This window comes from Varanus komodoensis, unplaced genomic scaffold, assembly GCF_004798865.1.
Source record: "Varanus komodoensis strain SLA01 unplaced genomic scaffold, ASM479886v1 scaffold18_3, whole genome shotgun sequence".
NCBI lineage: Eukaryota > Metazoa > Chordata > Lepidosauria > Squamata > Varanidae > Varanus > Varanus komodoensis.
Window position 1 is genome coordinate 1,900,998 of NW_025335549.1, and position 23,269 is coordinate 1,924,266.

General features: G+C 46.8%; 1 protein-coding gene across 1 annotated transcript in view; it reads left to right on the top strand.

The window, feature by feature from the left end:
• AFF2 (AF4/FMR2 family member 2) overlaps positions 1 to 23,269 on the top strand; it is a 334,781-nt gene that overhangs the window by 300,413 nt on the left and 11,099 nt on the right. The window contains exons 12-16 of the mRNA XM_044427153.1: positions 2,003 to 2,127; positions 10,004 to 10,223; positions 11,655 to 11,791; positions 14,543 to 14,606; positions 16,960 to 17,096. Coding sequence (XP_044283088.1) covers positions 2,003 to 2,127; positions 10,004 to 10,223; positions 11,655 to 11,791; positions 14,543 to 14,606; positions 16,960 to 17,096 — 683 coding nt within the window. The remainder of the gene's footprint in view (positions 1 to 2,002; positions 2,128 to 10,003; positions 10,224 to 11,654; positions 11,792 to 14,542; positions 14,607 to 16,959; positions 17,097 to 23,269) is intronic.

The window sequence follows — 23,269 nt, forward strand, 5'->3', positions numbered from 1 at the left end:
AGTTCAGCCACTGGCCTTAAAGAACTATGCCACACCTGTTGTAAGTGGTGCGCTATGGAGTGTGTATTCCTCCAAGACCAGTTCCCCACTTCTCTGCCCCCTGCAATACCCTTTCAGCAGACTTGGGGGGGGGGCAGCCCTCAGAGGGGTGGGAATTGGACTGAATGAACACACCGCTGCACCTCCCTCTTTCAAGCCCATTCCCTGTACCCCCTTCCATGTCACTCCTGGACCGCACACTTCCTTGCAACCTGCCTCATTCCTAGCCCTGGTTGGCTGATGGCTTCTGCTTGCTCACTGCACATGGTGTTGCTCAGACTCTCTGGCAGTGCAAACCAAGCATGGAGTGCTCAGGCCCAAAAGTTGGAGGCTTTTCCAACAAGCTGGGGTGGGGACAAGGATCATGTGCTGACAATCAGGGAAAGGCCCCCAGACACCCAGTGAGCTAAGGGGGAACTGGAACCCAGCTCTCCTGAGTCCCAGCCCAACACTCTGACCACTACACCATGCTAGGAGGCCTCTGTTAGAATCGCCTTGCTGCAGCAGTCTCTGGCTTCTGTGGGATTTGTTCCATAAGCTTCTGTGATTTATCAAAATGCCACTCACTTAAGTAGCTGTTCTTTTTTTGGCAACAGTTACCTGTAAAGCAGAACCTGTTGTGACTCACTAGACAATGCTTTATCTTGTGTTGTGTGTTATTTATGCCCATGGGTATCCTATCATGTGGGATATGACAGCATGCTTCAAACTGAAATGTGTCTCTTCGAAAGGAAATGGAAGTTTAGATCAAAAATGAATATCTGCAGCTGAGTGGGACTTTTTTTAGCCTACCTGAAATGGCCTCACAGTGTAAAAACGGTTTCAGTACATTCTAAGAAAAAAAGGATCTGTAAGTCTCAAGAACTGCCAGGTCAGCCATCCGTACCATTTGCCTTCCAAAAATGCCAGTTTTTGGTCTGTAAGAAAAGACCTTCCTTCATCCCAGCGCTGGAGAAGGAACAGGAGGTTTACTGGCACCAGCCTCTGACCTGTGCCACAGACTCAAACTGGGGGGCTGATGTGACAGTGGGATGGAGTGGTGCAGTGTGTAATGCAAGCTGTGGTCCTTAGCCAAGTGGCACTTGTGTGGGGAAGCCGAGAGAGAGAGAGAGAGAGAGAGAGAGAGACCGAGGGTTGGGGGCGGGAGGGCAGAGAAGGTGGCAGAGAGAAAGAAAACAGAGGTAGCAGGAAGAGGGAAGAGGTAACAGAGTGAGAGAGGAAAGGGGCTGTCTGAAAGAGCAGGCAGAGAGAGAAGGGAACCAGGAGAGTCAAAACTCCTAGTGCAATACACTGGCCCTCCTGGATTTTCATATCAGCTTTCAGGCACTAAAAATTCAGTTTCCAGTTCAAACATTGCCAACAGCTAGGTTCTCTCTAACCTCTTGTTCAACATAAAGCTTCCATGTGGCTGCGCATAGCCTGCGTGGGCACCTTTTCACTGTGCGCAATGAACAAGGATGGGTTGTACATCTGGAGGGCTAGAGAAGACAGAGAGATGGATCTCAGCTTCAGAGCAAGTCATTCCTTATCCAGAGATGCATGGAAGTCACTAGAAAGGACTCAAAGTTACTGTGCATGTCACATAGGATATCTAAAGCTAGGAGGGCCAAAATACTGCACAGGTGCTAATCTGTGATCAAGTAGTCATGAATTCTTTTTTTTTTTTTTTGCAATCCCCAGTTGTGGTTTGGAAGCCACAGTTGATGTGGTTTTGGGAGTCTTTCAGAGGTGCACCTAATGATAGTTGCTTTCACAAATTGAATGTAAAAGCAATTTGCGGGGAAGGGGGGATAAATAGTATCAAAACTAGATTTTTTCAGCCCAATCATTTTGGCTGGACCCTGCTTTTAATTGCTTTAATGACCACTGACTGTGCCCTCTGGCATTCTTCAATGGTGGATAAAATTTAGTGCCTGTCTTTCCTAACGCCGTAACTCTTTGCTTTCTGTTGTTGTGATTGAAGCAGTCTGAAAGTGCGGACACATTTGGTGAAAACAAGAAGCAGCGCTTGGAGGAACCTTCAGCATCGTGTTTGCTTCCACCCTGTATTTCTCCAATACCCAACCACAGAATAACTGGTGCTAAAGAGTAAGTTTTTTCTTGATATTAAAATAATCCTTTACAATATGACTGGCAAGCCAAATGTTCTAAGGAAGCCGTCCCTTATGACTGATTGCTCCCTTTATGTAGAGGGACATTATGGTTCTTTAAAGAATTACATCACCTCTTCAGGGCCGCACTAGACTTCAGTCTCTCTTGCATTAATGGAATGCACTTTACATTCTTCATAGGTAACAGTATTGTTGTTCATACAACTAGACATATCCTTCCAGCTGAAATGCAAAGAAAGAATGCTGTATTTTTCATAAAAACAAATTGAAATTGCCTTTGCCGAATGTGTTCTCCTCTACTCTCTACGATGGGGGCAAACAAACTGGGACATTCCAGGGGACCAGTTCCAGTCACTGGACATCTCGGGGGCTGCACTCCTGCTGCTGCACTGCCCGCAACAGAGAAGAGTTGGCAGTTGGCCACCAAAACTTGGCAGCAGAGTGCTACAGAGACTCAAAAGGCCCACGTTTAGCTTGAAAACAAACGACATTTGGCAGTTTTGAGTCTCCATAGTAGCTTGCTGCCAAATTTCAGCAGCTAACCACTGATTTTCCACAGGAAGCATGGGGATGAACACCCTTTTAATGTTTTGCTCAGGATTGCATTATTCAGTCTTTGACCAGCTGCCCAGGAACAGTAGGAATGGGGGAGAAATTCATTTGGTCGACATTTTTAAATGAACCGGCATTTCCCATGTTAATGTGAAATCCAGACTGCAGATATCTTTCCTGTTTCACACTTTTCCAAATGTTCTGATCCAGGTCTCTGCTCAAACTATGCATGCAGAAAATATAAATTATGGAAATGTGTATACAAAACTGCATACATTAGGGGAAATGGCCTAGAAAAATGAATATATTAGGAGAAATGCATACAAAAATGTGTAAGATTTTTTTTCATTTTTTTTTAATCGTAGCCCGATGTGGAAATGGACTGGAGCTAACTAGTGCTTCAAAAAAAGTAAAAGTCTGAAGTGTGAGATGAGAGAGCAGAGAGTGACTTTGCTTTAAAAATGCTTTATAAGCCAATGAATCTCTCTCGCCCTTATTTTTCTTTAGGAAATTTTAACGTTGCTAATAATTATCTTTAAAGTCATCATTCAGGTTTTGTCCCCATTGTAACTGCCTTGATATTAAGGGATGCATTAATTAATTAATTGCATTTGTATCCCATCATTTTCCTTCCAAGGAATTCAAGGCAACCTACACAATTTGCCTCTTCCTGCTCTCAGTCTTATCCTCACAACAGCCGTGCAAGGTAGACGGAGAATCTGTGACTGGCCCAAAGTCCCCCAGTGAGTTCCATGAGTGAGTGGCACCTAGAACCCAGATCGCCTGAGTCCCAGCCCTGGGTCCCTCTTAGCCACTGCCCCACACTGGCTCTTTCCTTTTGAGTACTGTTCTTCAGAGCCAAGCAATATTCTTCTGCTGTCACAGATTAGTAATATTGATGTTTATTAAGGGAGCAGTGTCTTCCCCACCCTTGAGAACCAGGGGCTCACATGCATCCCTGCCTTAGTCTCTGCTCCCTCCATGCCTCGTACCCTGAACTTAGAAACATAGAAACAGAGCGAGTCAGAAGGGGTCTCCCAGGCCATCTAGTCTGACCCCTGGCTCCAACTTCCTCTGGGTGGCAAGATAGCATCCAGAGGCCACAGGACCTGCACTCTAAGTAACCCTCCAGCACGGAAGTCATTGCTTTTAAGCCCACTGTGAACTAAAGCCATCCAGTTCCTCATTCCTGTTATACCTGTGTAATTGCTCGCCCCATTTAATGCAAACCAATCCACCCAGACTGACCCTCCATCTCCCAAGTCTGAAACATTCAGATGGTTTGCATGGGACTGAATGATTTCAGAATGATGCAAATTGCTTCTGTGTCTTTCCTTTGATGCTTATCTTTTTCCAACAGTTACAACATGTATTTTTAAAAATCGTTTATTTCCTGCCTACATGAAGCTCTGGGGATCTACCCCCAACGTGATGTTTCTTAATTTGAGCTTGTTTTCTAGGTCATTAATTTTATTCCTTAGAGCTCAGCAACCATTGGTATCCTCTGTTAAAATATAATTGTGTTCATCAATAGTTATTTCCCCTATGCTTGCTCTCCATTCCCCTGGTCCCAGAAGCTTCTGGTTGCCAAGCAAAAAATTTGACTTTCTTATCTGTAATGTTTAATTGAGACCGTGATCACATTGTGGGGGGGGGGGGGGTGTTTGTTTCATTAGTATTCTCCAAGTTCATCGTTTGCCCTATCCATTTTGATCACTTTGACGAGACCGAAGGAATGCACACGTGCAAGTTCTGGAAAGGGGTAAAACTGTGAAACCAGAACACGTTGCACACTATAACAGATCCAAAGAAAGAAAGAATATAGGTAAAAGCTCCCAGCAAGAGACTTCCGTGATGCTATTATAAAAGGGACAGCCCTGCCTATGAGAAGCAGAGAAGCAGAGCGAGCCAGAAGGGGCCTCCTGGACCAACCTGTCTGACCCTGGCTGCAGCCTGCTCTGCTAATGTCATCCTCAACATGTGATGCTCAAGTTTCACTGATGGAGCCCCCACCACCTCCGTGGAAGCCCATTCCATATCCTAGAGGTCCTAACTATCAAGAAGTACTTCCTGGCATCCAACCTGAAACCTGGCTCCTTGAGCTTTGCCCCATTGGACTGTGTCCTTTCCTTCACTGCATGGGAGAACAGGTCACGGCTCTCCTCCACATGGCATCCCCTCACATACCTATAAGTTGCTAGAAGATCCCCTGAGATTCTCCTCTTCTCCAGGCCAAGAGGACCCAGTTCCCTCTATCTCATCCCATATGGCAGCCCCCTCAGTCTGGCTGCTATCCTTGTGGCGCTGCACAGAACTGATTCTAACCTAGCTATGTCTCTCTTATAATGTGGAGTCCAGAACTGGACACAGGACTCCAGCCGTGGGCGCACCAGAGTCTTATAGAATGGTACTAACACCTCTCTTGATCTTGAAACCATACTTCTGGCATGGTTTCAGGAGGCATTTGTCTTCTTATTTGCTGCATCACACTGCTGGCTCATGTTTAGCCTGTTATCAACAAGTACCCTGAGATCCCTTTCGCAAGTGCTGCTCTCCAGCCACTTTTCCCCCATTCTATACCCATGGCACCGATTCCTGAGTCCCAGGTGCAAGACTTTGCACTTAACTGCATTGAGCGCCGTCCTATTGTCCCCCACCCACTTCCACAGCCTGCCCAGATCCCTTTGGATCTGGAGTACCTGCTCCCTAGCTGTGGCTGTCACCCCCACTTTGCTATCATCTGTGAATTTGGTCAGCAGACTGGTTACTCCCTCCTCCAGGTCACTGATAAAGAGGTTGAACAGAACTGGTCCCAAAACTGAGCCCTACGGTTTCCTGGCTGCCATCCTGATAATTCCCCATTGATAGTCACCCTCTGCCTGCAGTCTGTCAACCACGCCCTAATCCATCAGACAGTGCATCAATCTATCCCAAAGCTCATCCATTTCTCAACCAGGATATCATGCAGCACCTTGTCAAAGGCCCTGCTGAAATCCACGTAAACCACATTCACCACATCCCTTCCGCCTAGCCACCTCAAAACCTTGTCATAGAATTCCACAAGGTCCTTCTGGCAGAAGCCATGTTGCACGGGTGCCAACTCCCCTTCCCTATCTAGGATTTCTAGAGCTTTCCTTATTATGAGTTTTCCCATCATCTTTCCCAGAACGGACATTAGGCCAACTGGTCTGTAATTCCCCCTGTCTCCTCTGCTACCCTTTTTGAAGACTGGGACCATTGACACTACCCTCAAGTCCTCCAGTACTTCTGATTTCCACAAGACCTCAAATATGAAGAGAGTACCCCTGCCAATTCTTGAAGTACCCTTGGATGTAACCAGTCAGAACCAAGCGCTTTTTGTAACATTCAGGGCCCTGAGGAGCTCCTCAACTTCGAGGGGAGGGACTCCAGTCTGTGCTACCATTACTCCAACCTCATCTGCCCCCCCCCCCCCGCCCCAGGTAGATGTCTCCCAACTTCCTTTGGGAAGAATACAGTAGCAAAATAACAATTTAACATCTGTGCCTGTCCCCTTACACCAGATCCCCTCTCTGACTTTTACATGGCCCCACTGCCTGTCTCCCCTTCCTATCACTATTTACATAAGAATAGAAGCCCCTTTTGTTGCCCTTGACATGCTTCATCTCACAATCAACTTTTGCCTTGCCGAGAATCCTTCTGCATCAAACCACCTCTTCCTGGTATAGCTTTTGTCCACTTGCCCAGTGCCCATTTCCTGTGGAGGTGCCTCTTCCTTCTAATCCCTCTTACTACCTCTCTTTGCACCCATGGTGGCACCCTCCTTTGCCTCCCTGGTGGCTAATCAGCAATATTTTTAAGGCTTACACTTCCAAGACCTCCCTTTTTAGTGTCATCTTTCCCTCCTGAATTCACTCACCTTCTAGTACGCTCTCCCAGTGGGGCAGAGAGGATCTGTGACAGAGAGAGTACCAAATGTAAAGTCTTCCCAGATTCATGCTGGCCAGGGCAGAAGGTGAGAGGAGCTTGTAATCCAAGCTCCCATCCTAGCAAAATGGGACATCACCGAAGTTCATCTGAAAGAATAAAAACATGTCATCCACTGTGGCTGCCTCTCTGGACCTGGAAGATTACGGGCATCCCATGAGATGCAAGAGAAACACAGAGGCTAGGTTTGCCCTGCCACCTGCTCACTGGCTTCTTTGATGTGTTTCTCCCCTGTTCCCTGGAATCCACACACAGACACACACCTGCTCTGAAGAGTCTTCCATATTCAAAGCCCAGCTGGTGTGAAAAGAACCATACCAACTGTGAGGGCAGAACGGGGCTCCTCCAAGTTCGATTCTCGGCTTGGAGTAGGACCCTGAGCAGACAATGTTGCAAGGCCATAGGGTCAGGCCAAAGTGTGTTGAATTTACAAGTGGCATGTAATCTGCATTATGTTGTAGTGGGATCACAACTCAGTGTTGACAAGGATACAGAGGAATTTTGCTCAGCCTGCACCTGATTTGCATTTCCTGGACTAATAGAAAATTAGTCATCCTTCAGTATTTGCATCTCTGAATTTTGCAACAGTGCAAAAAATAAAGTATATAAAATGTTCTTTTGGTTAAAAAAGTTCATTTTAGGGTAAGATGCATACAAAATATATTTTAAGAAAATTTAAATTATTAATGAATTAGGATTAAAATCCTAAAACCCTAAAAAATTAAAATTAAAACAATCTGCATCATCATGCTTTAAAAAAAATGCTTGTTGATGCCAAAATGGGATGAACGTTTGAATTAGCGTGTGCAAAACTGACACAGACTGGATGAGCAGTGCCTGGCAGCAGTGACCCATGCCCTGGTAACTTCCTGATTGGACTACTGTAACACGCCCTGCATGGGGCTACCCTTGAAGATGGTCCGGATACTTCATCTGGTTCAGAATAGAGCTGCCAGGTTGTTCTCAGAGAGCAGCAGGTATGAACACATAATGCCAGTCCTTTTCCACCTACACTGACTTCCAGTTGGACCCAATTTAAGGTGCTGGTGATGACCTATAAAGCCCTACATAGGTTACCTGAAGGAGTGCCTCCTTCCATACGTGCCTGCCTACCCCTTAAGATCTGGGGCAGGTGGCTTTCTCTAGGTGCCCTCCCTGAAGGAGATTAAGAGGGTGACTACCTGGAGAAGGGCCTTCTCTGCAGTGGCACCCCGATTGTGGAATTTGCTCCCCAGAGAGGTTCACCTGGCACCATCACTTTATTCTTTTCGGCGCCAGGCTCAAACCTTTTTATTTTCCCAATGGTCTGATTGTTTTAATTGCAGTTTTATGGCCAGTTGAATTGTTTAGGATGCTGTGTTTTATTTTACACTGATGCATTGTTTAACCTTCCCGAGACTTTGGGAAGGGACGGGCTAGAAAAGTTTTAAATAAATAAATGGGTGGGTGAGTGAGTGAGTGGATGGATGGATGGATTCATCCCTTCCTCCCATAGAGTGGAAGCAGCAATCCAGGCCTTCAGTCAGGAATCTGGATGCCCAATATTGCCCCGGGAATGTTCTCCCTAGAAAGCATGTGCTCTACTACAAGCACAGCACCCCCTCTAAGCCTTGCACTTGGTGCTCAGCAGTATGTGTTCTTAACGAAGTATTAGATAGATGTGACATTAGGGAAACTAGCAATGGAATTCCCATTTAGACAGCGGCAGTTTCTATTTGTGAATGGACACAATTAGGAAATAACTCAAATAGGTGCCACAATGATTAGAACTGGTGAAGTGATGCAACGTACCGCCAGGTGAGGCTATTGAATTTCCCCCGTTCAAGAAGGCAACCTGCTTCGCTTTGCTTGTTCCGCTTTGATTTGTTGCTTTGAGGTATTGTAAATCTATAAATGCCTGACACTGACTTAAATTGACTAAGAGGGAGACATAAATTCTTGTTGACTTAATTTGCTATTGAAAATTTGAGTCAATAATCATGAAAAGTAAATGGCTGTAGAATGCAATATGAGTTGTCTAAGGAAAGATTAAAATTCAAGTAATCTTCATTGACTGGACTAGGACAGTAACTAGAATATTTTTTTAAAAAATCCATGGTCAAATTAACATGTTAAGAAGTCATCTGGGTCTATCTGGATTTTTTGTGTGTTTCTTTTGGTTTTGACAGCTACTGTTTGCAGTGCAGTCTCTGTTTCTGGATGGTAGACACCTGTGTTTGCACTGGGTTGGCCCAGGCAGCACCTTGACTACATTGGCCTGCTCTGTCTTGGTACCCTCCAGAATTCCCAGCATTCCTGGCTTTTGCTGATGCTAGTCCCCAGTGACGGGAGAGCAGTAGGTCGGGCAGGAGTGTACTGCCTGCCCTTCTCCTCCATGGGGCAAAGGAGGTCCAGTGCAGTGTAGAAGTGACCAATGGCAGATACAGGGCCCCAGAAGCAAAGGGAATGTCACTGTGATAGACCTGGGAGCTGCCCCCAGCTGGGTGTAAAGACTGGCCCCATCTCTTGCATGTTGCAGTCTGCTCAGACAGAGTCACCCAGTTCTGAAAAGGAAGCAGAGGAGCAAAAGGGTAATGAGGACTTGGAAGGGTCAAGGTTACCTAGTGAATGTTCTCAGGCAGAGTGTGAGCATTAGTCTGCCTGGGAAAGACAGGGAGACATTTCAGAGCTGCAGAAGGAGGTGAGGGACATGGACTTCCTTGACCCAGTCAGGAGGTGACAGGTCAAGCAAGCGGACCAGTTTCCAAGTGTCCAACATTCCCACTGTCTAGCCTGAAAGCAGCTGAAAGACGCCCTGAGAGTGGAGTCAGACGCTTTGCTGAAAGGAAGGGAGAGAAATGAGTGGAAGTTTCCACTCAGATTCCTCTCTTCATGTGGACAGATGCTTCTTCCACTTCTCAAAGAGAACGCTACCCTGTTTGGTGCTGTTCGGTAACCAATTAAGTTGTGTTTCCAAAGTTTCATTTTGAGTCTGCTGAAAGGGAAGAAAAAGGGGCAGTGGCCTGCTCATGACATTGTTCTCCAAATGTTTTGGACTTAAGCTGCCTTCAGCCCCAGCCATCATGGCCATTGGCAAGGAATTCTGGGGATCCTAGTTCAAAACATCTGGAGGATGCCAGGTCAGGGTGAGCCGCTGATGTGACTCAGTTATGTAAGGTATGCCCTTCCGCAAGGCACAGCACCTGGACTTCAAGGGGTGGGCCTGCCTGAGGAATCTGGGGAAGGTCAGCAAGCAGGGGGCCTGGCACACCTCAGAAACGTGGTCCAGATGTGCTCGCATACCTGTCGAGCCAACCCCGGTCCTGACAACAGGTCTCTTCTTTATTCCTCGACAGCAACAACTCCATCAAAAAGGTGACCAAGAAACGAGAAGATAAGCTGTTTCCCCCGCCACTCTCCCCTCTCCTGGACGAGTCTGCACCTCGGCGGCACAATGGGAATGAGAACAGCTCCTTCAGCCAAGAGAACACCTTGCCCACCCCACCCCAGGCCAACGCCTGCTCCAAGCACCGGAAAAACGAGAGCAAATCCTTCCCCAATGTCAAAGGAGTCTGCGTAAGTCAAAGGAGTTCACGGAAAGTGAACCAGATAAAGCCAAAGAGCAAGTCCTGGTCCAGGAGCTTGACTGAGGTGCTGTGTTGATCGTGCCCTGTAGTGTCTGCTCCAAGCCTGCTAAATACTGCCAACCAACTAGGTATAGTCAGAGTTAAACTACACAGAGGGATTTTGTTGAATCCAGGCTGCCTGTGCTTTGCAGAATCTTGGGCTTCTTCCATTCCATTTTCTGCTCACGCGTGGAATGGAGAAGGATAGCGTGAATTTTGCTCCATTTACACAGGAGTGTGTGACAGAAGTTAGCTTTTGATTTACCCTGGTGTGAGTGCATCTGGCTCTGATTTAGCTTGGAACACTTACCTCTCCAGGAGGGGGAAGCAAACTTTTACCCACCACCATTTTCTCCCAATCCCCACACGGTGTTATTCCCAACCCTCCATTGATACCTTTTCCCCCCTTTTAACACTCCTTCCAAACACACCCACGTGGAGACTGAAGGAAGGAGTGGAGGAAGGAGATTACTCCTCTCCTCCAAGTGCACAGCATCCTGATCTGATCTGAATTGAATTTGGGGCCAAGAGTCTTCACACCAGAGTAAATAAAAAGCTTTAGCTACACACTACGCAGTTCGCACTTAGTTTTACTTTTGGTGGCTAAGGATGGGCCAGACTAATTATTTTCAGGCTCATCAGATTTCTCCTAAAGTTAACATCAAAGCTGTCTCAGCTTGCCCCCATATTCCCTTTGGACCTGTTTTCAAATAAACTGAAAAAGTGTGCCTATGGAATGGTAAAAGTGCACAAATTCTGTATTTTTCCATACGTGCATTCTTCTTCCATCAGCACCACCACCCCACTGACTAAAGTGTAAAGATCTGTATGAATTTCTTGAGGCTTGCAGAAAGAAAACCAGGGCCATCATCACCTTTCCTGATGCTCCACAATCCCTTTATTTTTATCAGCCACTTGATCTTATTTACCTCTTTCATGTATCATAGTACAGCAGCTCAATAGAATTTATCTGGTATTTCACAGTATGATTTCAGCTGTGTGTGTGCAGGGTGAGGGTCATGAATTATTTCTGAGCAGCAGCCCTGCTACTTATCCCCAGCTCCAGCCCTCGTCCTCGGAAACTTGCCATTCACCTCTTTACGTTTTTATTTTAATAAGCGAGCGATGCTGCAAGAGCACCCGTGCTGACATTACACCTTTGAGGAAGTGGCTATTAATGATGTCACGCATGCGAGTAACATTTCACTGCTTGGGCTTAATTAATCTACTGAGCCTGACTGATGACATGAAGTCCACGAGATGCAAAATATACGCCTGGATTTTAATTGCAAGACGTGCGGGCTTGCCTTACGTGACATGGGAAGGCATGGCTCTTATTTGCATGGAAGCAGAAGCAGCTAATGAAAATCATGTTTTCCAGGAGGAAGACTCCCACAGCAGGCCCCCAAACTCTCTGCTGGACAGGACCCACCTCGATACTGACATCTGGTCCAGCGCTCCTGCCTTCGCTGATGGGACCCCTGAGCCAAGAAGACCCAAAATAGCATTTGATGACATGTGAGTGGCATGCCCCAGCCATGGGCCAGCAACCTGGAAGTGCCCAGATTTGATTAAAGGGACAAGCGAGGCCAGCATCAAGAGTAGACATGGTTGGCTGGACAGCTGCCAAGGGCTCCAGCCCAGCAAGGGATCGTTGAAAAACCTCCGGGTGCTGCTGCTCCTCTCTCACATGCCATCCTGCTTATGTATTGGCCTCTGGTGCAAACAAGGGTGGTTGCCATGAGAGGGAAGAGTCGCAGGTGCCCTCGCTCCTTGCTCACCGGCTTGCTGCTTGTCAAGGCAGTACATGCCAGCGGTGTGGAGCAGCAGCAGCAGCAGGAGGAGGAGGAGGAGAGGTAGACTCACCAAGGGAGGCAGCCTGGAGGGCACCTTGCCCAAAGCATCTTTTTCCAATCCAGTGGTCATTAAATGCTACCGAATACAGATGTTAATCCAAGGGGGCACCACAATTTTTAGGAGAGGACCAAATGAGGCAGGACCTCATCTTTAAACAGCCACACACACCCAAGCAAGGTGTTTCAACCTCACTTAACGTCACCAGATGTTTGCTGCAGGAAGTGGCCGTGTAACTGCAGCCAGCTGTCGAGCCACCTCTGCTGATCCATCCAGTCTGGTCTGGCACTGGGACTTAGTGGATGCAAACATCAACCAGAAAAACAGGAGGAAACAGACATCAGCTACATATAAGTGCACAAGCTCCAGCAGCACATGTCAGTCAGCCGGGCTGAATGAGCTGGTGTCAAAAGCTTACAAGGTGTGTGGCATCAGCTGTACGTGAGGCCAAAAGGAGACTCATGGCCAGAGTGCCTCTGTCAAGAACTCCCTTTCTCAGGTTGCCATGCATCAGATCTCAGGCTAATGTTGTCCCATCAACAGTAGTGCCACTAGATCTGGCAGGCAGATAAAGGAAAAGGTATTCCATCAGGTGTCCAGGTTGCAAGCTGCATTGGGTCTTGTATGTTGGAATAAGATCAGTGCATGGGGAGGGAATTATTTTCCCCCTTCCTGTGATTCCAGTTAAAATTCCCCCTGCTGAAGCTCTCAGGACCAGGAGGTAAGCCCCCACTGGTGTGAATGGAGCTTAATTCCCAGGCCTAATATCAGCTTCAGGAAAGAGTACATGGTAGGCATGTCGTGAGCGGAGCCGTCTAGAGCTGGGGGTCAGACTAGATGGCCCGGGAGACCCCGTCTGTCTCGCTCTGTTTCTATGATCAGGACTATAGCATGGGGTGGGGAAAGGTCATTGTCCCTTCCCATGTGCCATGCTCAAAGTCCTTTCCCATCTTCAAGCCATTGCTGTTTAAATGGTAAGAATTCAGGGGTGTTCCCTAGCCCAGCCGCCTGAAAGACTTTTATTTAAGGGGTGTAGAACTTCAGGACAAGGGGCCAAATTTGATCTTCCATCCAGTCCTGTGGGCATCCCCAGACAGCTCCACCCTGTTCCCTAAAAGTCCACTGCCCCAGCCTGTGATTTTAGGTGGCTTTCCAGCTTTGGTGAGGTTCCATTCCAGTTTCTGAGAGTTATATGACTTTTCTTTCTCTGGAAAAATGTGCACATAATTTATAAACAAGCAGGTTTGTTTATTAATTGATGATTGTGTTCAGAAGGACCTTGTAAGCTATTTCTCTTTCCTGGATATAAAGATATAGATATATGATTTTGTATTTTAGGGTTTCTAATGGAACCCGGCCCTGGTTAATCACTTTGCATTGTATCTGGTTTTTTCTCTTGTTCTGTTTAACAGGCCCCTTTGGGCTTCGCATTTCCACCATGAGCCCTTCTGCAGCCAGTTCATCAATCACATCTTTGCACCCAGCAGCACCGTACCGAGAGAAACAAATCTATACATGCATCCTATTCGGCTCGAAAGCCAGTCAGGGCTTCTAGTCAAATATTTCATAAACTCTGCAGATATAAAGCTTAACCATGGTTTATCTTCCCCAACATTGGTTAAACATTATACCTAAGTAGCTAAACCATGACTAAGAACTGGAGGCAAAGCAGGGAGGAAGCTACTGACTAAGTCCTCCTTTCTGTTCATAATAGTTAAGCTTTACATCTGCACTGAGCAAGGCATCCCAGTGGAAATTAACTTGCCGTTTAACTCTCTCTGGTGTCTCCAGGTCTTATCAGTGTCTCCTGATACTCTCCCTGTGGGAGGAGAGGCCTCCTTCAGGGTGTTAAACCACGGTTCTTCATCAAAAGGCAATGTAATGTGATGTACTGAGTAGAGTATCACATTTGGATGAGGGAAACCCAAGTTTAAATGCCTGCTTAGATAGAAAAGTCATTTATTTAAGCACTTATTATATTTATATCCCAACCTTTTTCCTGCTACGAGGATCCCAAATGTTCCTCCCCCACTCAATGTTATCCTCACAACAATCCTGTTGGGCAGAGAGAGGTGAGGCTGAGACACAGTGACTGGCTCAAAGCCACCCAGTGAGGACTAGGACCTGCATCTTCTGCCTCCTGGCCCAGCATTCTGACCACTTTGCCACACTGGGGCTCTTGGGCCAACCGTTCTCCTACCCTAACCTACCTCGCAGCACAGTTGTGTGGAGAAAGTTGGTGGGGGGAAGGCGTACGCGGTACCCTAAAACCCTTGGAAGATCGCCCGGAAGTTGGAACATGGTTTAGGAGCTAGAATGAAGACGGGAATGAGCCATGGTGACCATTACGAGGATACTGAAAGCTCATCTGTTGTCGCTCCTGCCTTCTTATTGTTCTTGTTCTTGCTCCCTTAGGCTTCACAATGCAGATTACTACATGCAAGAGGCCAAAAAGCTAAAGCACAAAGCAGATGCCCTGGTAGGTGTCCAAACTGGTCAGGTAATTCAATACTGCAGTGCAGCTTGGATCAGGATAAGAAGCCAGAGGACTGCTGCTAATTTGCATGCATTACGAAGGCATGCAATTAATTATGCTAATTATTGGCATGCAGTGCCATTAATTAACAGGATCTGCACATCACTGACAGTAATGCAGCATCCCCAGATTCTATCTTCTGGCCAAATGATGCCTGTCAGAAAGTTCCAAGTTGGATTTTCCAGTAAGCCAGGAAAAGATTGATCTCACAGAGAGGCAGAGGCTTGGGGAAAGGCCCTCTGGCTTCAGGCATCCCATCCAGTAGGGAAGGCAGGTTCCATCCCTGCTTAACTTAACAGTAGCATTCAGTGCAGTTAACCGAGAACTGCCCGCACTCCTTCTGTCTGCAGCCCAGGGCTCCAGCTCCCTGCCAGACCAGAGTGAGTTGCTAAAATCTGATCCAGTGGAGAAGGAGAGTGATGGACACAGGACTGCCTGCTTCGGCAGCATCCCTGTGGTTCTTACCATCCTTAAACTGAGAGTCAGTGTGGTTCAGCACATGGGGCAGCCCACTCCAACCAGGTGCCCTGAAGATTTGCTGGATAAACCTGCTGCATTACTCCAGGCCAGGCTGTCCTCTCCTTCTCATCCAGTATCACCAACACGGACTGGCAGACACTCCCACCCCTGGGTTTCAGACAGGAATCCTTCTCCCCTTTGCCCTGCGATGCCAGCCACTGAACCTGGCGGCAAGCGGGTGCTCCACCCTGAGCAACGGTCCCTGCTTGGCCTCCCCTCTGCCCATCACTGAACTGGAAGCCTTTTTGGTGTGCCTGATTGCAGGAGGGGGCCATGGCTCTGTGGTGCAGCCCCTGCTTTGCATCCAAAACTTCCTTGGTTCAATGCCTGGCAACTCCTGGTAGGGCAGGAAAGGGTCAGCCTAAGAGAAGGACACTTGGACTGACACAGGCTCAGGGGCGAGGAAGGATGCTTTGCACTGAGATGGCTCCAGGAAGCAAGCTGTCCTCACTCCCATGGCTGAAAGACCTGCGCAGGAGCATGCATGCTGTGAAGCTGCTGGTCCACGACCTCCTTTCCATAAGCACATATTTCCAGGCACAGGTTCATGGCTGCCAAGACGCTCTGTGCTCCCACCCGCCTGCCACTGCCTGCATCGCCAACCTGTCAACAAGTCTTCTATCTTGCTGTGTTCCCCTTCTGGAAGAATTCAGGGTGCTTCTCATGCAGCACTAACAGAAAGAGGCATCGTGCATCGCGTTGCTGCCTGCAGGCAGCTCTTTCCTGTCGTGTGTTGTTTGATGTCCCTGGTGCTTCACGGGAAGGCCAGGGCAGATGATGTTGAAAAAGGTGTTGCAGCCTTGTATGACCACAACATACAGTATCTCCCACATCTTCTTCCTTACGAGGACCATGCCTAAATTTGACCCCAGTTTCACACCATCCCTGAGAACGCCCATCTTTTATCCCAGGCCATCCCTCTGTGTGCTTCTCTTTCTTTTTAACCTGCACAGCACTTTTTGCTTCAATGAAAATTGCAATACCAGGCCAAACGAGGGAATGGGAATTAATAAAACAGGCCTGAACACGAGCCTGAAACTGAACCCTTTCTTCCCCTGCTGGGAAAATTGCTCCTCTGATACTGCTATTTGCGTTGGGCAGAAACCCCGCAAAGAGTAGGTTTTTAAAAACTGCTTCTTAGATGCAAAGATGCATTTAATATCATGTCTAGTTTGTCCTTAGTTCCAACAGGCATAGCCTTGGATAAAAAGGCGAACATGCAGATGAGGTTCAAAGGCATTTTTTATTCTGGGGTGAAGGAGGAATGGATAAAAGATATTTGAAGTTGGGATGTGGAGTCTGTTTCAGCCTACAGGTGAAATTCCATTCCAGGGAAGTTCTTTCTAGTGGTGACCAGGGCAGAATGCAAATGGTGAGGCCCAGAATAGCAAAAATGCTGATATTTTTAGCTTACATTTCCTACTTTCTGTAGCTAAGGATTTCTACCTTTCTGGGGGCTGCACAAAAGAAGGTAAGGCCATCTACCGAACCCCAGTGCACCAAGTGTGGCCCCCAGTCCAGAGGTTCTGCACTTCTGTTTTAATTCCTCCCTATCACAGCAAACATGAGGAACTTCATTCAGACAGCGAGACAGATCAACAGGCACGGATTCCCCTTACTGGACTCATAGTAAGACTGCAAGAGCAGTCCCTGGGTTTGGTATTTTTTTAAAAAATGCTCCGCCCTAATGGACCATTGCATTTTCCATAACTGCATGCCAATCTTGAAGTCAACACTGGAGCATTATCTTGAATAGGTTCCTTCTTTGTTTTTTCAGCTGGAAAAGTTTGGTAAAGCTGTGAATTACGCTGACGCAGCCCTTTCCTTCATTGAGTGCGGGAACGCTATGGAGCGCGATCCATTAGAAGCAAAATCTCCATACACCATGTACTCAGAGACTGTGGAACTCATCAGGTTAATGTCTTTCCTGTGATCATTTTCGTAATCTCATTTCACTCATAATTAGAACTTGCTACGTTTTTTAAAAGTATCATTTCGACCTCATTAATGATCAGTCCAAGGCATCTTCATCTCAGAAGTCATCATAATTAGTTCTTCTTGCCATTTTATTAATGTCACAGAAAATTTATAATTGATGGACACTGCTCTTATAAATTAGCCCTGTTAGAGGTTATAATGTGTGTGTTATATAATTTGCAATATTCATAAAATTAAAATTGAAATGTAGTGGGTGGAAGTAAAGCATAGTAATTTCACCATTTGGTAATAACACTTGTCTTTTAAAAGGGGTACTTTTATCTTTCCAAACATTAAAGGGAGTCCACTGGGATCTCTGTTATAAACCCTGTTTTCTGGAGCTTTATAATTTGGCTGTAAAAAATGGTTCCAGAATGAAATTTGGCAGGTTACGTTGCAGCTTGCCAGCACCCATTTTGCAGAGATGTGCACAAAATGCAACTAAATTCAGCTTGCATTCTGCAAGCATAAGCACCCATCTGTTTACTTACAACGTGTATCTACTATTCTATAATATAATATAATATAATATTTTCTGACTGATGTGAGATTCAATTTTTGATTGTTCCTGTTACATGGATGACAAAAGGCTTTGGCAGGGGTGGAAGGTAGTCACCTTCTACCCTTTTGTTTGTTTCAGAGTCTTTTGACACTCCTTGTTTCCCTAATTTGCTGGTTCAGCATCATTTTTTTTTCTGTCTTGAAAAGACTTCTTCACCATGTGATCCCAGGCAATCAGTGAGCACAGTGCTAGGCAATCAGGGATCACATAGTGCATAGGAGGGTGTCACAGCATCCCCTTCCAAATCAGATATGATAGAGCAACAAACAGAGCAAATATGGTGGAAGAAAAGAATGTGCCTCTTGGCCAAAAAGTATCAGGGAAGGGGCCCCCACCCTGCCATGCTGCACAGGTAGTTTCATTGCCTGCCTTTGCAAGCTATTTGTGGTAATACCCTTGAAATGTTTAGCAGAGGCAGAGAAGGCATGACCAGCTGAGAAAGAATGGAGATGGGCAACAGCACTGCACTGAAACTAATCTTGTAGAGATTGACAAATGAACGAATGCCTCGGAATGCACATCTGTGTTAACTGGTATGACTGGGTTGAGAGGAGGAACCTTCATCCTTGAGAAGAGAAGGCTGAGACAGGCCATGATATCCCTTTAGAAGTACCTCAAAGGTTGTCAAAGAGGAAGGTCAAGCTCTCTTGCTGATGCCAGAGTGTAGGACACGGAATAATCAGCTCAAGTTGTGCAAGCCAGATTCTGGCTAGATATCAGGGAAATCTTCCTCATTGTGAGAGCAGTATGACAGTGCAACCAGCTGCCCAGAGAGGTGGTGGGCTCTCCCACACTGGAGATATTCATGGTGAAACTGGATGGTCATCTGAGTGGGATGGGGTAACTTGGGGACCTGCAACAGCAGAGGGATGGACCCAAGGGCCTTCATGGCCCCTTCCAATTCTGCTATTCTTTGATCAGTCATGTGACTTCTCAGCAGGGATATATTCCTTTCTTCACCAACGTCCAAACATTTCACAAACGGATCTGAAAATAACCCTAACAGAGGAACAAATTGTTGGGATAGAAAGAAGAATATTCATGAAATGAGCTTACCATTCTGATTTATCATTGCTAGAAATTGCTCAGTGGTCATTCAGACATGTGGCTAGTTAACAAGAATACTGATATTCCATTTTATGTGTGACTTTGCTTACTTCACAGTGAACAGATATTTTTCTCCATTTGGAGCAAAATTCTGACCATTAAATTTCAAGATGTCCTATTTTCAGAATTGTTTAAGAAAAACAGTATGTATGTGTGCATGCCAAAATTCGGAATCCTAGACCTTGTGGAGAAATACCTTTGTCTTCAAAAGATTTTGCAGGTTTCTTTCTCCAGGGGGATGCAAACAATTGTTTTTGGCTAAATTAAAACTGCAGATAAACAGAGTTCTGCTGGTCCTTTATTGTTCTATTTATGACAAATATGAGATATTGATAATGTTGCTGGAGTCATTCATAGTTCTGTCCCAAAGTCATCTTTATTCAATTTGCTTTAATAGAAGCAAATTTTCTTAAAAGAAGCTGAGTCATGGCAGATATAAAGCTTTTGTCATTTATTTTTATTGACCAATAGGTTTATTTGCCATATTTCTAGCCCACCTTTCCAAGACCAATCACAAGATAATTAAAGAAGAGTTAAATATCATAATCTATATGAAAGCATGACCTAGAAGCAGCTAAACAAGTACATTGACACCCAGCTCTCCAATTGCCCAGCACTGGGGAAACTGTGACCCTCCATTTCCCTTAATCTCTGATCACTAGCCATGCTGACTGGGGCTGATGGAAGTTGGACTACAGTAACATCTAGAGGGCCATAGGTTCCCCACCACTGACCTGTTCAGTGACCATTAAGAACAAGTGGGCCTGACCAATGGCGAGAGGAAACCCATTGCTGAAATCCATTTGTTTGGAGCATCACATCTCAGGTCATCTCTTCACAAAGGACTCTGAACTGAATTCCCAGTTCTGGTTCGGAAGCAAACTATGGTTGACCAAAATCATGGGTTGCCTCCCCAGGAAATATCAGCAAAGAACGATCACCTTGACCCGGGATAGAGGGGAACCCTTGCATAGTTTAGCTGTTCAAAAAATGTGGATGTGGTTTTTTTTTCCTAATCCTTCACATTTCTTAAGCAGCTGCTGACAGCTGAAACGTATCTCATTGTGGTGTATTATTTTGGAGTGGATGAATAAGTGCGGTCCATACTATTGTACTTGGGGTTGCCATGCAAGAGATCACGTGATGCTGCAGCCATCAGATGCATCAACCCAACATAGAGAATCAAGCAAGGCACCCCCACCCCACCCCCATGTGAACTCACTCCCGCTATGTTCAAACTCTTGCCTTAGTGACATAGATTTTTAACATGGAAGAATGCAGTGGAGGAGACAACCAAGAAGCATCAATAAAGGAATAGTACACGCTTTGCATTATGAATGAGTATTTGTTTACATAGCAGAAATGTACCAGATTTGAAAAGAAGCTGTTATCTTTGGGGAAATAATATGCCTTGTAAATATTTCAGAATGTGTATTTGCATGCAGCTCTGGTTGAAACAGAAAGGAGCGACTACAAAGGAGGTTGCAGTTCGGCAGAATGAGCCTATGTAATGTCAGATCATAACTAAACCAGACCTGTCCTACTGTCCCCTTCGCTCTGGTCGCCCTAAATTGTAATGCTGTTCCTTATACTGTTTTGCAGTTAATGCTGTTTATAGCTCCATCTGTGTGGATTGCCCTTTGCAGAGTAGCCTACACAAGAGTCAGGCCTCTGCGCCACAAAACACACCTTTTCAATCTGGAGAACACCACAGGGAGGAGGGCTCAAGGTAACCAAGGATAGAAGCAACCAAGCACCATTGCATTTTACTTAGGGTGCTGAAGACTGAAGTGGTTGGATCAAACCTCACATGGAGGAATGATGCCACAGCCTATAACCCCACAAAGCTGGAAGTAGCATCGCAACCAAGCTCCTTGGAATTCATCCCTCTTCAGTTTGTGGACTTCCTTTCAGGCTTGGCCCCATCTTAGAAAGCGAGCTGAGCTTATGGAACAAAGGCAGTGTAACGGGCAGCCTTCTTCCACATCACATGCAACACAAGCATAGGTTGCAATTCAGTGCATGTAAGAAAGACGTGCTTGAGCACCACTCGTGTGGGGCTTGACTCCAGGTGTGCAGCACACAAGTTCTGGGCACACTTGCTGGGAAGTTAGACCCACAGCCATGAGAAAGAGGGCTGAGCTCCAGGGAGCCAAGCCCAGGAAGTCCAAGGAGTTCCCACCCCAAAGCAGATTCCTTACACTGCTTGGAGAATCATGGGCATCCTACAAAAGGTGTGAGGGACTCTGAGGCAAGGGTGGCCCTCTAAGACATAGGTGGCCCATTTTGGCCACCTGCAGTGTTGACCCCGCTTGCCAGGATGGCAGGCAGAGGTGCTGCCAGGATACACCGTATGGGGACAGAGTCCCACGCTCCCCACCCCAGAGTGCCCACACACCAAGATGGAGAAATCTGAGCACGTTAATCTCCCTGGCTGTGGGGTGTAGCGCTTGTTCAACGGCAAGTCCCACTAGCCACGCTGCAGCAGGCGCATGGGAGGGAGGAGAAGGCCGTGTTCCAGCGTCTCTGATCGGCAGAGAAGCAGTTAAGCTGATGGGGACCTCAGGAAGGCCTCGGCCGGCCCGTGGCCTCAGGGCACCCACCCCTGCTTTAGAGAGGGGGCGAGTCGAGTCGGAGTCTCATTTGCCCCTTTGTCTGCCTCACTCACAATCTGTCCTGCTTATCTCAGAGGCAGAAGAAACAGTGCAAGCAAGAGGTATTTCTCACCTAGCAGACCTTTCCTTTTATCCGTTTGGCTAATTATAACTCTTCAGAAGCTGGGACGCATGCAAATGACATTGATTTGTGAGAACGAGCGATGCATCGCAGAGACTCGGGATGCCAGAAGTATGACCGCCAGGGCTGTTCAGACTAATTGCATCTTTACATCCCTTCCCTGTTAAGATCACATATCCTCGACAGATATGAATCTTTGTTGTCTGGCCTGACCCACCAAGTATGACGGGGGCAATCATCCAGCGCGTGAGCGAGAGACAGGAGGGTGCTGAACTAAAAGGATCTTATATATGGAGCTCATCATGTGGGCGATTACAGGGGCAGCAGTGCCCCGATGTAGCGAAAGCAGCGTAGTTCTCCTGCACTTCATTACTCCCTTGCAAATGAGGCCGCCCGAACACCTTAAAACTTTCTTACGCAACACTGAACCCCATTACTTATTCTAACACAAGTACCTGTGAAATTGTATTAAGGTGCAGAACAATGGTTTTTATATGATGATTTGATTTCAGAAGGCGAAATGCATGGAAGGCTGAGGGAGGGGCTGCCGCGTTTCCCTGGGAAAGGGGAGGTGCAGGGGAGAGGAGGAAGGGGGTTTTCCTGCTCTTTTTATCCTTCCAAGAGAGCCAGGGAGAGTTGCATGGAAGGGGGCCTGGGGCTGACTTGCAGGGCTCATGCGTTGCACATACAAGCTTGAGCACGCACCCAGAAGTGAGGCTGGGCACCAGCTCCTGATTTGCAGGAGCTTTAATGTCTCTGTCAATGTCTTTGAAGGACCCTGTTTCCTAAGGTTATCCCTATTTGTAAAAGGCCTAAGGAGGAGATGAGGGCATTCAATTTCTGGGGGTGGAAATCTCAGTCCGAGGTGAAACATGCGTGGTCACAGAACCAGCTAATCCAGCGGGGGCTGATGCAGCTGCAGTGGCCCAGGGACCTGGACCTTCATTTCAGCCATGTTGTGTGGGCTGCAAGCTGGTGGGCAGAGGTCCTCCCAGGGATACAGGGCTCTACACAAGAGCTCCAGGCTGCCCCTAATACCACCTGCAAATACAGCTATGGTGCTGGCACCTCCTACTTAAGGGACATGAAGGCAAAAGACTGGAAAAGATACTTGCCAGATTCTCTGGAGAGACATGGCTGGTCCCAGTAGGAAAGCTAGCGAATAAAAGACAACCTGGTTTGGTAAAAGGCAGCCTCAGGAATTCATGACGCAAAATACACCAGCTTTACAAATGATTAAATGTTAGGCACCAAGGAGGGCCTCATAGGGTGGCATAGACCAGTCCTCTGTTTGGTGGGCTGCCCTTTCTATTTCTGATTTAAATGATACAGCACCTCTAAAACTGCTGCCCAAAAGCAGAATGAATGGGCAGGCACAGCTTTCCACACTGCAATGGGATGGACTGCATTGCTATTGACATTTTAACTTCTTTAGACGTGTGCATGTGTATTAGCCTGTGCAAATGCTGTATGCCAGGCAGAGGGAGCAGAGGAAGGCATGGGTGGATTCACAGGATCTCAAGCTTTCCCATTCCCCCAGCAGGCCTCCAAATTGGTTAAAAAAACCTGTGCCAGTCCTGGAGCTGGCCTAGATTCATTTCCTCCCGCTGCAAACCATGAGAAAGAACCAGGAGCTAAGGAGAAGATAATCCAGCAAAAGTGGGAGGGAGAAGAAAAGCATGAACCAGCAGGACTTGGGATAGAT